Source organism: Polyodon spathula, chromosome 11 (genome assembly GCF_017654505.1).
Source record: "Polyodon spathula isolate WHYD16114869_AA chromosome 11, ASM1765450v1, whole genome shotgun sequence".
Lineage (NCBI taxonomy): Eukaryota > Metazoa > Chordata > Actinopteri > Acipenseriformes > Polyodontidae > Polyodon > Polyodon spathula.
This window is the reverse complement of record NC_054544.1, coordinates 11,396,578-11,411,957: the sequence shown is the minus strand read 5'-3', so window position 1 is coordinate 11,411,957 and position 15,380 is coordinate 11,396,578. Positions and strand designations below refer to the sequence as shown.

General features: G+C 39.2%; 1 protein-coding gene across 1 annotated transcript in view; it reads right to left on the bottom strand.

Annotated features, from left to right (window-relative positions):
* Nucleotides 1–13,465, bottom strand: part of LOC121323282 (sodium-driven chloride bicarbonate exchanger-like) — a 55,485-nt gene extending 42,020 nt beyond the window's left edge. The window contains exons 1-2 of the mRNA XM_041264250.1: nucleotides 13,232–13,465; nucleotides 10,482–10,511 (exon numbers count right to left, since the gene is read on the bottom strand). Of these exons, the coding sequence (XP_041120184.1) occupies nucleotides 10,482–10,511; nucleotides 13,232–13,279 (78 nt within the window). The 5' untranslated portion in view covers nucleotides 13,280–13,465. The remainder of the gene's footprint in view (nucleotides 1–10,481; nucleotides 10,512–13,231) is intronic.
* Nucleotides 13,466–15,380: the final 1,915 nt, after the last annotated feature.

The window sequence follows — 15,380 nt, the reverse complement described above, 5'->3', positions numbered from 1 at the left end:
CTAAAAAAGCATTTTACACAAGACTTTTTCCTCGAGCAAAAAAAAAAACATGCATAGAAACTCCACCTATTAGTGACATAAAGATGCTTATGGCTGATTGTGTGACACTGATGAAGAAGCAAATACTGATGTGTGCCATCAGTTGTCTCCCAGATAAAACTTGTCATAATACCAACCAAAAAACACATGATAGAAAAATGTCTAGAGAGTAGTAAAGGGGTAATAGAGTGTCTGAGAGAATTGTATTGTAAAGTATATGAAAAAAACAGTAAGTGATCATGATGCAGGGGTTTATCTGTACAGATGGTACTGAGATCATGACGACACCAGATGTGACTGAATAATCAAATGCAGTACATTAGACATGTTATATATCCTGTAAAACACCCAATATAATGTTGCATCTTTTGCACCGTTGTTCCCTAATATTTTATGCAGACTACTGTGGTTTATATAAAAAATGTAGATCAACATATTTTTTAAGTCTTCAGGTTACAATCTCCTCATTTTTACCAGCCTGTTGTTCAATTAACATTAGCAAACAAGATCACCCTCATCTTGTGAGTATCCGCTCCTTTATGTCACATGAAGGGAAAAAAAAAACATTAGAATAATAATGCATAGCTCAGCATTGCAGTGTATCTGCTTCTAAATGTATAGCAAGACAGATTTAGCACTAAGATGTTTCTTTTAGCTCACACTCAGCTATGACAATGAATATTTCCTGTGTACTGATCCAAACATTTACCCATTTTAATATGACATTAATGAAATGTACTCTAGAGACAGCAAGATCGAAAAAGCAATCCTATAGGCTCTGGTCACGATTCCTTTGGCTAACCATTAGCTCAAAAACATTTAGAAGGCAATTCATTAGCAATGTTAACATGTAATGAGTTGTTATTTATGCAAATCCCAGCCACCATACACAAGGGGCATTATGGTGTGTTAAGAGAAACAAATCCATTATGGGGGTAAAGGACACTGAATATTTGTGCTCTATGTACACTAATCAACCTCCATATCTTTAGATAGAGTCATACAACTTAAGTCCAGATTTGTCAAGCACCCTTGCCCCATCCTTTAACATTGAAAGAACATTGTAATATTTCTGTCTTGTACCCTTCTAACAATAGAAATGAAGCAAATGGCACATTATGTAACCAAAATCAATAGATTATCCAGTTTACAAAAATATCTCTCCATATAAATGGTAAACAGCTTTTATGTAATGCTGAAATTCTCTAAATAAGTGTAAAGCATGGGTCCATACCTGACAATTTAGAGCACCGTATGGGTCAGTGGTCCCAGAATGCATGACCTCTGTTTCTTGAAAAGAATAAAAAAATAGATCGCCCTTTGCTATTTGAAGTAAATGAGGAAGCTCAGAGACATATATCAGTGAGCATCTGTTAGGATAGCCTTCCTGCACAGCAGTCTAGTTACTCACCATGCCAGAAAGCACACAGAAGCAGAGTCTGTTGATCCACAGAACCTCAATATTTTTGACAACTATGCATTTACAATCAACCAATCCTGTGCAAGGCTAAGATAGTGACATCACTGATGCTGCTGCTGCTCTGCCAGCCCTTGCTGAGCAGGAGTGTTTCCCTTTGTGTTGTTTCAAGACTCAAGCAAGGGGCATCTCTTCATTGCCTGTGATTCACCGCACTTCCCCAAGGCATGCTGGGATCTCAATATTCAGAATTGGAAATTGGACTCAGCTGACCTTCTTCACTTCTTACGGCCAGTAAAGGCCAGACAAAATAATATATTTAGGCATAAAAAAACACAATGAAGGATGTCTATTGAAAGGCTGCCTTTCAAACCACTGTGCTCCTGTTCAAAACTGAAGCCTTTTTTTTATTATTATTCTTAAAGGGAATTAAAAATGTTATGCAACACATCCGCTTTGGTACAGGTAGGGGCCACTCAATGTGCATTCATAGTAATTTAAATGTTGTAATAATTGGACAGGTGCATTTTGTTTCCATAAATCAAAATCTTTGAAAGCCAACATGAATAAATCTACCAATTGCCTACTGTAAATTCCAAGTACACAAAACATTACCTTCAATATTATTATTATTGTTTTAAATTTAATTCAAGGAAACACAAAATGCAAGTAGAATTAAGAATAAGTATTACTTTGAAGCAAATCCTACAATAACTATTTTTAAATCTTTTTGATATTTGTTTTTTATAAGCATGTGTTTCTGGAAATCTGGAATTCTACGAAGTACTAGGCTTCATGTACCATGGCCATATTGTCCATTACTGTAAAGTAACTTAAAACCATGCATGACTGTGACATAATTGGGTGTGTGTAATGTATTTATTTATATTAAACTGATTAGCCCAACCAATGAAAACCTTATCTCCAATATTAGCTCTTGTCTTCTCATCCAAAACAGAAAGGAAAGGATTACAGGATGTGGTATCTGATATATGACAGTCTGACCCAGACTTTGCCTTCGGTCTACCCAAACTAAAAACAGTGGCTCAAAACTGTTTTTCTATAGACTCATAGATTCACAGCCACAATAAATGTTTTTACATGCTAGTAATATACACAGTGTTATATAGGTTTCAACTAGCAATAACATTCATACTAAGCCCTTTGAGCATATAGCACCTGAAAATATTAATATTATTAATTTAATCAGTGCTCCATATACGTTTTTGGGTCAATGAGTAATTTACTTTCCAATTTTGCAGATGGAATATACTTAACAAAAGGCCTGCATGCACATACTATATATTTATAACATTTGTTTAAATTGTACTGATACTGCAGTACTGCCAATAAAGAAATGATAGTATTGTACTCCTTATTGATTACCTTGCCATAGCAATAGAAAGCATCGATCACTCTTCCGCTCCTCCTACAGTGATTTAGAGTAGAGGTTCTCAACTCTGGTCCTGGGGGAACACTGCCCTTCTGGTCTTTGCTCCAACCAAGCACTCAATTACATAATCGAACCCTTAATTGAAATAAAAATGTGCCTAATCTAAGCTTTTTAATTATTTTAAACAGATGGAGATTTCACTTTAAGTATAAAATTGTATAATGAACATAAATTTTTAAACTTTTTATAAGCTACTCTATTTAAAAAGCTCAGATTAAGCAAATTATTAGTTCAATTAGGGGTTCAATTATGTAATTGAGTGCTTGGTTGGAACAAAAACCAGCAGGGCAGTGTTCCCCCAGGACCAGAGTTGAGAACCATTGATTTAGAAAACAGATCTCAAACTCCAGTGCACTAAAGAGGCCATTTTGAAACAGAAGTTTCAAAGTTAAAAGTGTAAAAAGTGTGAAAAAATAGAGGTACGTCTTTAAACAGTCATAGTAACACGCGGCGACATGTAACACTATAGTTTTCGGAACCCTGTTACTTACTCTTTATATACCATGTAGTATTCTGTATATGTATGTTTAGATACACTGAAAAGACTCCACTGGTGTGATGTCATATCAGTTTAGAATTTAAAAATTAGAACTAAGTAAGCAGAGTTGTACTATCAGGCAAAGCTTTCCCTTGGCCCACATCACATTTAAACTGGCCAAACTGCAGCAAAAGCAAAACACAACAAGACGTTAGAGAGAATTCGGAGCGTGGGAGCTAAATACTTATACAAAAGAGAAGCTCAAACAAAAGAATTAGGAAGTTACTGATAAGCCTACTCTTGGTAAACAGATGAAAGATTTAGTCTGTTCCCGCAAATTACCGCAATCTGAGTTTTTTACCCACCCAGTCCTGCCCGCAACAAAGTAGAATTTTCCTGTTCCCGCTATCATGTCCACAAGTACCACGGGATCTGTGAGAACCCAGTCTCGTTGCAAGGCTCTACTGTCGTCAGGTTTATCTGGGATAGAAACCAGTAATAATAAGGCCATTCCAAAATGTGCTGGCATTAATAGACTGGCTGCTGACCAATATGCTTTCAGGAACTCTCATTTTGTAATAATAATGAAAGCCCCCTGGTTTATACAAATTAAGTTGTGAGAGAATTGACACAGTTTTTGGTGCTCTGAAGCACTACAGGCTTAATCTCTTTGAGCATTTGGTATAATTAATACAAGGAGGTGAATCTATCTATTGATAAACTTCCTAGTTGCATAATGTTGCATTCACCTTTTAAACATGTCTTAATGGGAAAAAATGAGAAGTTGGTATGTTTAGTGCATTATGAAACTATTCCACTGTCAACAGGACAGTTCACTCTGAGTAGTACAGCCTGAGGAGTCACTGATGCCCTTCACTGTCACTAATGATGCTGTTTGTCCTTGGAACACAATGGGTGTAATTAAATCCAGAAACCACAAGCAAAGAAAGGTCCCCTTAGGAAGTTTTAAACACTGAAATGTTTCATTGATTTACCACAAAAATGGCGTACCCATACTCAAAGAATACGTTAAGTGTAAACATCTGACACTTTGACATATTACAGACAAGAATGTCATCAGAGTCTGACTTTGGTCTTTGTCTATAATATATAGGCAGGGCTTCTAATTTTCTGTTTTTATTAATTTCATTATTTCTATCTATTTTCGAAAAATACCCCTAGAGTCTGAGAGAGCAGGGGCAGAAGATGACTCAACGTTGGATAACACGGTTAACAATTTATGAACGGAAACGGATATGAGAATGGAGAGTACTTCACAAAAGACTAGTTCAAGATCTGCAGTTAGCAAAGACATGGAACTCCAGGTTTATGTCTGCGGCTGGAACAAGACGACAACGGTCAGGGGTTTGAAGAGTCATCAAGGGAGAATGGAATGCTTGAGGGAGAAGGGACAAGGACCTTGCATTGATCAGAACTTCTTACAAAGTCAGTCAAATCAGTCGAATGAAATCCAGCGACAGGAAGCAAACCACTGCACTTCTGTCATAGACGTGAGGAGGACTTGCATGGATACAACTAGTGATGAACCTAATGATCCTGGCAAACCCGGTCAGACGAACCAGCGTAAGAGAGAAAAGAACCTCAACGGCCACAAGCCTGGAGTTAAATAGCCAAGAGCTTGTGAGAAAACTGAGTGGGACACAGTAAACACGGATCTGGATTAATCTGGATTAATTAATTTGAGAAGCTGGATAAATCTGGATTAGGGTTATGGAAGCAAGAGGTTTGAAATTGAAAAAAGGAAGGGAAAAGTACAAACTATTCCTGGAAAGTCTAAACGACAGCAGGAGATTGAACGCTTAGTTAGAGAAAGAGGCAGTTGAGGAAGCAATGGAGAAAAGCAGAACAAAGTCAGAAGGAGAGACTCCATCTGTTACAAAGGGTCATAAAAGATAAGCTTGCAACATTGCGCAGAGCTGAGCGCCTACGGAAATGCTACAAAAAGAAAGAGCGAGCGAGAACTAATTTTTATAAAGATCCATTCAAATTTGTAAAGAAGATATTCACCAGTGAGAAAAATGGCACACGTGGCAAAGTGCCCCACCCCTGGGCTATTTATTTGTGTTGTATGTTACGTGTAGTGTGTTAATGTTGGTGTATAGTCATTGGTACACGGGATATAAATAGGTCTGTGTAACACGAGTGTTTAAAAATGTATATTTGTATTTAGGTACGAGGATTGCACAGCACTTCACGTGCAGGTAAAATGTAACAATATGTGAGCACGGGGAATTGTACTTTATTATTCACATGCAGTTGTACTGCGACTAAAATTGAATGATTGATTAGCAATCAAGTCTCGGTACAGCTGCATAAAAGGAGCATGTTTTCACTTACTCAGGGTTGTGTGTTTAGTGAGTGGAGAACGGGTTTGGAGACGGAGGTAACAATAATAATAATAGTTAAAATATCAGCTCACCTTGTTTGTCTGGGTAGTCCATTTTGTTTGTCTCTTTATTTTGGCGAAAGTGCCGTGTCCTGTGTTTTTTGTTTGTTACAGTCTTTTTATTTACTGTTCTGTTCATTCATTAAATGCTGAGCGAAACCAATTGCTCAGCTCCACCCAACTCCACCTCTCTGTTGTTTATTTCCTGGTTCCTGTTTCTGGTCTGACATCACCCACTACAGCCATCTTCGTGACACACACTAAAATCATCTAAGTTTGAGCTGGAGAGATATTTGGAGGAAACACACACAGATTCAAAAAGGCAGGAGCCTATGTCAATTCCTTCAGACATCTCACCTATCAATCCACCCGAATACCAAATGGAGGACTGTGCACCTAAGTGGAAAGAAGTAGAGCAAGCTGTGAAAAAAGCAAGGGCGTCATCATCTCCAGGGTCTAATGGAGTTCCATACAGAGTGTACAAGAGTGCTTCTGGAGTTCTATGAATCCTGTGGAAATTGACGAGAGTGGCATGGGAAAAACAGTTTGTACCAAGAGCATGGCGGCGAGCAGGTGGAGTCTTTGTACTAAAAGAAAAGGATTCTACAAGCATCGATCAGTTTTGTCCTATTTCCCTATTAAACATAGAAGGCAAGATTTTCTTCAGCATTACTGCACAGAGATTGTCAACCTACCTATTAAAGAACAGCTTCATTGACACTTCAATACCAAAAGCAGGCATTCCAGGTTTCTCAGGATGCTTAGAACACATCAGCGTAATCTGGCAACAAATTCAATAAGCAAAAAAGGAGAGGAAGGAGCTCCATGTGACATTCCTGGATTTGGCTAATGCATATGGTTCAGTGCCACATGAACTTCTTTGGGCACCATTTGATTTTTTCAGCATACCAATAGCAATAACAAATTTAGTGAAAGCCTACTTTGGACATTTGCAATTTAGTTTTTCAACTTCAGAATTTAGCAACTTCATGGCAATGCCTAGAAGTTGGAATAATGGCAGGATGTACCATTTCTCCACTGGCTTTTACCATGGCAATGGAAGAAATTATTAGGGCATCAAAATGGGTAGTGGGACTACCACCAATTCGAGCATACGTGGATGGCATGACAACAGTGACTACAACCACAGCCTGTACTAATCGGTTATTGGGCAAATTAACCAATAACATTGAATGGGCACAAATGCAATTCAAGCCCATTAAATCAAGGAGCATCTCTACAATTAAAGGTAAAGTAGTAGATAAAAGGTTCTACATTAATGGTGAGGCAATACCAACAGTGTCCGAGAAGCCAGTGAAAAGTCTAGGCAGATGGTAAGACAGGGATCTAAAGGACACAGTTTGTGTGGGAGAAGTTAGACAACAAGCAGTGGAAGGGCTAAAGAGCATAGACAGCAGCGCTCTACCAGGCAAACTGAAACTCTGGTGCTTTCAGTTTGATCTATTGCCAAGACTGCTGTGGCCACTTACTGTGTATGAGGTTTCCTTGATAACAGTTGAGAAGCTGGAAACATTAATCAGTTCATACATCTGGAAATGGTTGGGAGTGCCACGCTGCATCAGCAGAGTGGGACTTTATGGTAAAGGAATACTGCAGCTACCAATCCCTGCTCTAACCGAGGAGTTTAAGTGTGCCAAAGTCGGAATGGAAATGACATTAGTAGATTCACGCGACAAATGCATAAGGGAGGCAACACCTGTGTTGAAAACTGGAAGAAAATGAATGGCAAAGAAAGCTGTGGAAGATGCTGAGGCTGCCCTTCGAAGTGGAGATATTATGGGGAAAGTTCAGCATGGAAAAGGAGGTTTTGGTCTCAGTTGAGCTCCTCCTACATGGCACAAGGCAACCCCAGCTCAACGGAGGAAGCTGGCAGTCAATGAGGTGCAAAAGCAGGAGGAAAGGATCAGGTGTGTAAAGGCCATTTCCCACGCCAAGCAGGGAGAATGGATGAGATGGACAATGCAAGATCGGCTGGCAAGACCTATGGACAATGGAACAGAGCAGGATCAGTTTCCTTATCAGATCAGCATATGATGTTCTCCCATCACCACAGAACCTTATCCTCTGGGTGGGTGAGGATCCCTCATGTTGGGTCTTAGCCAAGGTGGGTCTTAGCCCACCTTGGTGCCATGACCAGGTCCTGCGATGTTTGGCCTTAGCATTGGAAGACAAGCATAACCTGACCAATAAGTTGCCACCAGTTCCATCAAAGCATTACACACAAAAGACAATATTCCTCTATCCAGGAGAGCAACCACCAAGAAAAGGTGTTAAAACCAAGCCTCGCCCAGGACAACTGGAAGCTGCTAGAGACTGGAAGATGCTGGCAGATGTTGGCCAACGGCTTATTTTTCCACCTGAAATTGCCACCACTAACCTTTGACCAGACATTGTCTTGTGGTCTAGATCAGCACGCCTTGTTCATCTGGTAGAATTAACAGTGCCATGGGAGGATGCTGTAGATGAGGCGTACGAGAGGAAGAAACTTCGGTATGCTCAACTAGCTGCTGAAGCGGAACAGCGAGGATGGAAAGTCCGAGTTTACCCAGTGGAGGTGAATTGTCAAGGATTTGTGGCACACTCTACAACCGGGTTTCTCAGAGACGTCGGGTTCAGTGACCAAGAGTTAAGTTGCACAGTGAAGAACTTATCTGAAGCAGCAGAAAGGAGCAGCAACTGGCTGTGGTTGAGACGGAAAGATTCTGGATGGGGATCTCAAGCACAATAGAAAGAAAGCAACGTTGATGTACAGGTAAGTAAACTGGGCTGAGCTTAGTGGGGGATGGAGGGGGGTGATGCTGGGTCGCCAGAATCACTGTTGAGCCCTCTTGAGGTGTCGTGGGCTAGTCAAAGAAACACAGAGGGTGGAAGGTGCCCACTTGAAGACATCAGAGATGTACCCTACTTAGCTCAATCCAGATGGTTGTCATGCTGATGCGCTGGGGAGACCGCACTGGGTTGATCTCCGGGGCCAGCATCGCAGCCGTTGTTTGTGCTGATGCGCTGGGGAGGCAAAATGAGCTGATCCCTGGAGCCAGCATTACACTTCAGCAATCAACACCAGACAGAAGGATTTCTACGTCATCTGATGGAAAACAACATCTACTCTCATGTAATGGAAATCTAGTTTTATGCAAATCAGTTATTTATGGAGCTTTCACTTTTTATATACTGTATGAAATTATTGTTTTCGATTAATTTCCAAAACTCTTAGGTGTTTTTTTTTTTTTTCTGTCACAATATGCATAGTATTTGACAGTACTTGCACACTTGTATTTTCTTTCCTTTGCTGTGTTCCACAATGAAATCCCTATGGTCATGGGCACATTCACATGGGGTTTTTATGTGTTTAGGCATTTTTTTACATTTCACCACAATTTTCAATTCTGTTTTAAATTCATTCCATGAGCGTTTAAAACAACCCTATCAAACTGTTATATAGCTTTAACTTTCGCAAGCAAGAACAATGCTCCGTGTTAAATTGTAATCTCATTTTAAATCTTTCAAGCATGTACAATCCTCCAATAGAAATGCAGGAATTCGCTGCCACTCAGTAGTAGGGGTGGGTTTAAAGTATTCAGAAAGAATCAATGCGAGATTTAAGTCAGGAAGAAGGGACATTGCCCAACTGCACTGAGAACTTTTTTTTTTTTGGTAGGTTATTTATTTTATTTTTTTCACAGGGAAAGGGGTCAAGTCAACGTGAATTCAGTAACCATTTCCAATGTTCCGGTGTTTATTGGCTATACATCGATTTCATTTTTTTTTTTTTTTTTGTATCGGGTGTGTTTTATCGGTTTTAAATCATATAGGCCTAGTTGTAATTTTTAGAGAATTTAAATCACATGCAGAACTCCTAACATATATAATCCTGCATACTGTGAACAGGCAAAGTGTCGCTCATAGCCTTTAGGGACAAGCCTGAGGTAATAAATGTGACTAAAACAGTCCATTGAAATTGATTGATTAAAATTATACCATACCTTGCCAGGCAAGGGACACATTTTAAAGTGTTTGTTGTGGTTTTTTCTTAATATCAAAAATACTGCCATATTACAGTACATATAAAAGCTAAAATTATGTATACAAACTGCAATCCATTACAAATGGCATGCAAATTGTCATTCACATGTATTGAGAATGTAGAAAATCCTATAATGCAGTGTGTATATGCTGCATAACATTGTTAATTGTACTAGCCACCTGAAAAATCACTCCTTTTCCTTAAACACAATAAAGATTAAAGAACAAATTAATAGATGTAGCTTTTCTGCTGTAATGTATTTCATTGATAGGGGTATGGAAATCAGTTAGATTTTTAGATGAAGGCTGCAGTTCAATGAGGTTTGAGTACAGCCGCACACAACATGTTGTGCAGACTTAAGAATACAAAGGAGTGTTTTTCACAATGTTAAGACACTATAAATGACACAATAACTAATTAAAAGCACATCCAAAGCTATGTGAATGACAGGGCCCTAACACAATACTATGACTCACAAAAGACTGAGCAAAATAGAAGGGCAGACAAAACCTGAAATAGAAAAACAATATACATATTTTGTGGGTAACAAAATAATAACATCACAAAAAAGCAAACGCCAATGAACAAAAAATGTGTTCTTTGCACCGCGTGCACACATAAAAGGCTAAACGTTCAACTCACCACATTCTTGTTTCCAACACTGGTAAGTACCTGTAAAGGCCATGAAATTGTCAGACCCAACATTAGTTTATCACAGACATGAGAGCTACATGTTGCCTTATATGCTAACAAATGGTGCCTTCTGGTATTTATTTATTATTATTATTATTTGAAATCCACACCCAACAGGTGCTTCACAAGAACATACATGTAAAAAAGAAAAAAAAAATGATCAATTAACTATTCATTTCCGTACCACCATGCATGCAGAATAGTAACTTCCAGACCCTTGGACTTCTTGACTTTCATTATATCTAGCAAAGCTCCAAAGTTCCACCACTGCGGCAGTCCACTATGCATCCAATACCATTTCTCCTGGCCTTCCTAGAGAAAGTCCAGAGAGAGAAGGTGACAGTTCTCATTGTGATCTCCAGATGGCCCAGGAGAATCTGGTTTTCAAACCTTTGCCAGCTGCTGCAAGGGCCAGATCTTGTAGATGGATCTCCTCAGTCAGCCGAGAGACACTCTGGCACTCAGAACCAGGAAGACTCCAATTATGGGTCTAGCCACTGAAAGGAACTGTCTGTCCGTCTTAGGGCTTTCAGATGCATTCGTCAGTACACTGCAGAGTGCTAGGGCCTCTTCCACAAGGTTGTTGTATACCTATAAATTGAGGTATTTCCAAGTTTTGTGTATGACCAGAGGTCATGACCCTATCTATTGCCCTATAGCAATTATTTTGTAATTCCTGCAAGAACTGATGGAGGTGGACTGAAAGTGTACCTACCAGCCATATCTGCATTCCATGTCCCATGACTCATTGTCCCTAGGCACTCATATCATGGCGACCCGTTTTCTAAAGGGTGCTTGGCGGTTACGTCCTCCGAGAAAGGACGTCCTCCCCGAGTGAAGTCTAGACGTGGTATTGGAGGCTCTCACTAAGGCCCCATTTGAGTCTATACATTCCATAGAGTTGAAATATCTCTCTATGAAGACAGCCATACCCCTCCTTTTTTCTTCAGGGAGGATCGGAGATTGAATTTCCTCTGCCCAGTTCAGGCATTGAGATGTTATGTGGATAGGCTGAGAGCTCTGTGTCAGTCTGACCTGCTCTTCTCTGTCATAATGAAAGGACCCTGGGTCAAGCCCTCTCAAAGCAGCGACTCTCTCACTGGATTGTGGACACAGTTTTGACTGCATATACTAATGCTGGCCTATGCCCACCTGGCGGGTGGCCGCGCATTCCACCAGAGGAGTGGCTACATCATGGGCCCTCTTTAGAGGAGCTTCATTGACTGATATTTGTACTGCGGCTAGCTGGGCTACTCCACATACATTCACCAGGTTCTACCAACTTAATGTGGTAGATCCCTCTATGCCTTCAATAGGCACCAGGGTCCTTGAGGTTGCACGCTCACACCACAAACATTAGTTTGGTGGTAGCGAGTCATCCGTCATCTGCTGTCTCTGCTCATGCTCCCTCGCGACGGCTTTGGTGTACTATCTCAAAAGTATTTGATTGTTGGTTGTCTTCGAATTGAAAGGGAATGTTAGGTTATGGATGTTATCCTGGTTCCCTGAAAGAGAAGATGAACAACAAACCTTGGAAGGTTGCATCTCTCGCATTCGATGCAAAATTGAAAGTGATCTCCGTGGAGTGGCTAGTTAATTCCTCAGTAGGCGGGATCGAGGACGTCACTCCCTGGAGGGGCCTATTGGCAGACTCTGACACAAAATGATCAGTGGATATCTGACCTATGGCAGGCATATCCCAAAGGTATTGGTTGTTGGTCATCTTCTCTTTCAGGGAACTAGGGTTACATCCGTAACCTAACTTTAATTACAGTAAATGCTCTAATAAAGAACAGTACAGTGTTCCTGTTAATGGCAATCTGCTCAAATTACAGTTTTTTATTCTTTCTTGGACCAGCTTAGCCAGCTCCTCAACCAGAGTAAAGACTACTGAACCAGTACGGCTAGCTGGAAACCAGCAAACCGCCACATCTGACCAGTTCTGGTCATTGCTGGATTTGAAGTTTAAACAGGGATACAATCAAGAGCCTAATATACCATAACAAATACAGGCAATTGAATTTTAGACCATTTAGTTAGACTATAAATCGCCTCCATTATGGATTAAGTAACATGTATTTAGCAGATGCCTCAATACACATTCAAAAAGATTAATATTATGAAAACAGAATGTGTTCCTTTCAATTGCATTTTGCGTAAAATGACAACGCAGTTTGTGTTGAATATATTTTCAAGTGATTTATCGTTTCTTCATCTCACACACTGCATCAGTTTAACACACATGCATTTTATAGTGCATGTTAGTTTATTTTACACATTTATTGTCCAAACATAAGAAATACAATGTATATCTTTTTTTTTTTTTTTTTTTTTTTTTTTTTTTTTTAAAATTGTTGGCTTTAAATAGCACAACGTTGTAATCACACACTACTGATGTAGGTCTAAGATAATAAACAATAATAATTCATTGCAAGTGACATAAGCGGCATTACTTTTGCTAATATTGCATGTGTCTTCTTTTTTTCTTGTGCCGTGTATATTAAAAACATAGACTTAATAAAAAAAAAAAAAAGACCACCTGTCACGTTGCATTTGAAGAAGAGATGCAAAAAAAAAACCAGCCACCCCGCAACTGAATACTGCGTCTTAAATTTCCTCAAAGCACAAATACTAGGCAAGAAACACGCATCGCAAGTTGCACACAAATGGTGCAGTAGTGCGAACATAAAAATCCTTACCGTGGGGAGTAAAGGCTCCATTTGTGCTCCTTGGTCTTTTATATCCATTTTTCACAAATATATATGCCCTGTTACTCTTTCTTGCTCTATGTCTGTATCTAATACGGGTTGTCTTTTTAGTATTCGTGTATCAGGTGTCTCTGAAGAAAGAGGCAATTCCACACACACACCAACTCATTCAGTCACGTCATGCTGTGACCGAGAGACTGCCCACCGCACACATGACATTACTCTCCTCGTCTAAGCACCGTGGCTTGGAGCAGAATGGATGCATTGCTAAGCTTGGTAGCTGCAGGATAATTAATGCTTTCTCTTATCAGGATCAACCCCCCTCAGTTGGTATGCATGACACCCAGCGCACGATGCAGCTATGCTGAGTATACTGGAGAATATATAAATAACTATTATAAATACAACTCAATTAAAAAACATTAATATTGTATGTAAACTAATACTATTATATATATATATAATATATATATATATATATATATATATATATATATATATATATATATAAAATTCTATGGACAATTGTGCTATATTATGAGAATACCATCATGCACCACACAGGCCTACTGTCGCAGGCTTCTCACATGCAGTCAAACTTATGATTTGTATCAAGTGCAGTTGCAGTGTTATGTGGGTAGAATTTTAATATTGCACAAGGTGACAGCATGGAATGTAAATGAATGTAAATACAGCACTTAAAAAAAATAAATAAATACAAATAAAAATACTGTTTATAGGGCATAGTGGGGAAAAACGTTTTTATAAAAGGCTGTGATACTGCAGATAAGATGTTTAGACCTCAGATATGAATACTGAGAACACTCTGCCCTACATTTCTTCGTTAATGGTTTCATGTCACTCTTGGGCTCCCTGGAGAACATGTTTCTTGTTTTTGGTTGTGTGCCAACGCATTCAGCTTTTGAATTATCGTTATACATATTTTATTAAAACAACCGAAGTCTTCAATACATACAGTATTTTACCTTTAAGAGCGACAGTAATACACCCATCTTAAAAAGCAGCAGGTTAAGTCCATCAGCTAGACTACTTTCCTTAATCAGTATTGAAAAACACCTTCTTAGATGAGCTAACCCTTTCCATGCATTAACACGTTTAGCATCAAGTAACTTTCCAAAAAGATAACCCTGGACACAATGGACATACACAAGATCAGTTGTGAGTGGAGAATGAATATAAGGATCTGCTGTGTTCTGTTTATGTCCAAAGACAAAAAAAGAAAATAATTTATGCCACATTTTTCATATTACATCCTACACATTTCTTTGCCTGTCTTTGGCTGCAATACATAAAAACCCAATGACTCACATTTTAAATCATCTCTACTCCATGGTAACAGCACCCCTCATTTCCTGATATATTCATTAATATCTCTAAACACTTATGTCTGTTTCAAGGACCAGGATTAGCATTAATCTTGGACTACTTTACTCAGGGTAACATTAGGTAGTGCGAAATTAGTGCTAATCGGGGTCTGTCAAACCAGCTATCAATTATGAGTTATTTATTCAAATTAAAAAGAAACTTAAAGATGTCAAAGAGTGATTCAGCTTTGCACAGCTCCATTTTGAGTCTACCCAATTTCTTTACAGTCTGAATTACACCTTTCTTCTGGTTGACTTAATGCTCAAATGTGCCTGTCTGACTACAAAGGGAATAACACAGTTTCCACATATACAGACTCAGTGTTGCTCATCAGTACACCATGATAGATGGAGAGACACATTCCCTGCAATGAGGAAAGTTTTATCAGCAGCTCCTCAGCCATGAAATCTCATTGAAAGAATCCCCTTAAAGTAAATAAACAGGCTGGTGTTGGTGAGCTGTCATTGAATTCCTGTGTAGGGAAGGCTTGGATACCAGAGCAGCAGTTAGCTTGGACTACGTGCAGTGATGATCCAGGATCTTCAGGAGCATCGGGAAAATTCATATACCATGTGCTCCCTTTACTGCACAACATTACTAATAATGAAGAGACCAGTTGCCACAGACATCTGTCAAGTACTTTTGCCAGCAATGTGGCAGCCTGTCACTTTTCAACACTGTCAGCTTCTTTCTTGGAGTCATTATGCTGTGCAACTGTGCTCTGTTTGTACTGTTTCTCATACAACACATGCAA